Source organism: Cynara cardunculus (genome assembly GCF_001531365.2).
Source record: "Cynara cardunculus var. scolymus isolate 2C chromosome LG 13, CcrdV1, whole genome shotgun sequence".
NCBI lineage: Eukaryota > Viridiplantae > Streptophyta > Magnoliopsida > Asterales > Asteraceae > Cynara > Cynara cardunculus.
In genome coordinates this window covers 15,820,558-15,820,968 of record NC_037540.1, presented here as the reverse complement: position 1 = coordinate 15,820,968, position 411 = coordinate 15,820,558, and the positions used below count along the sequence as shown (strand labels likewise).

At 41.8% G+C, this 411-nt stretch overlaps 1 protein-coding gene across 1 annotated transcript; it reads left to right on the top strand.

Moving 5' to 3' along the window:
• Positions 1-21: 21 nt before the first annotated feature.
• LOC112524818 lies at positions 22-411 on the top strand. The gene has a single exon (XM_025134766.1). It carries the CDS (start codon positions 22-24, stop codon positions 409-411), a length of 390 nt encoding a protein of 129 aa, XP_024990534.1.

Sequence of the window (411 nt, the reverse complement as noted above, 5' to 3'; positions counted from 1 at the left end):
TGGGCTGTCAAGAAATGTAATATGCGGCTAGATGATGCGGGAGTTCAAAGGAAGTTGCAGTTGCAAGAGTTGGAGGAAATCAGAAATGATGCATATGAGAGCTCCAAGATTTACAAAGAGCGGACCAAAGCTTTTCACGACAAGCTAATCTCCCGGAAAGAGTTTGTGGTCGGGCAAAAGGTTTTACTTTTTCATTCACGCCTAAAACTATTTCCCGGTAAGCTTAGATTAAGGTGGGTTGGTCCTTTCTTAGTTGTTAAAGTCTATTCTCATGGAGCAGTGGATATTGAAAGCCCAAAAACGGGTAAGTCATTTAAAGTGAACGGGCATAGACTGAAACCTTTTTATGAAGGTTTTCAGTCTACGGACATTGATGTTATGGCTCTTAAGCCACTGCCCGTTATTGAGTAG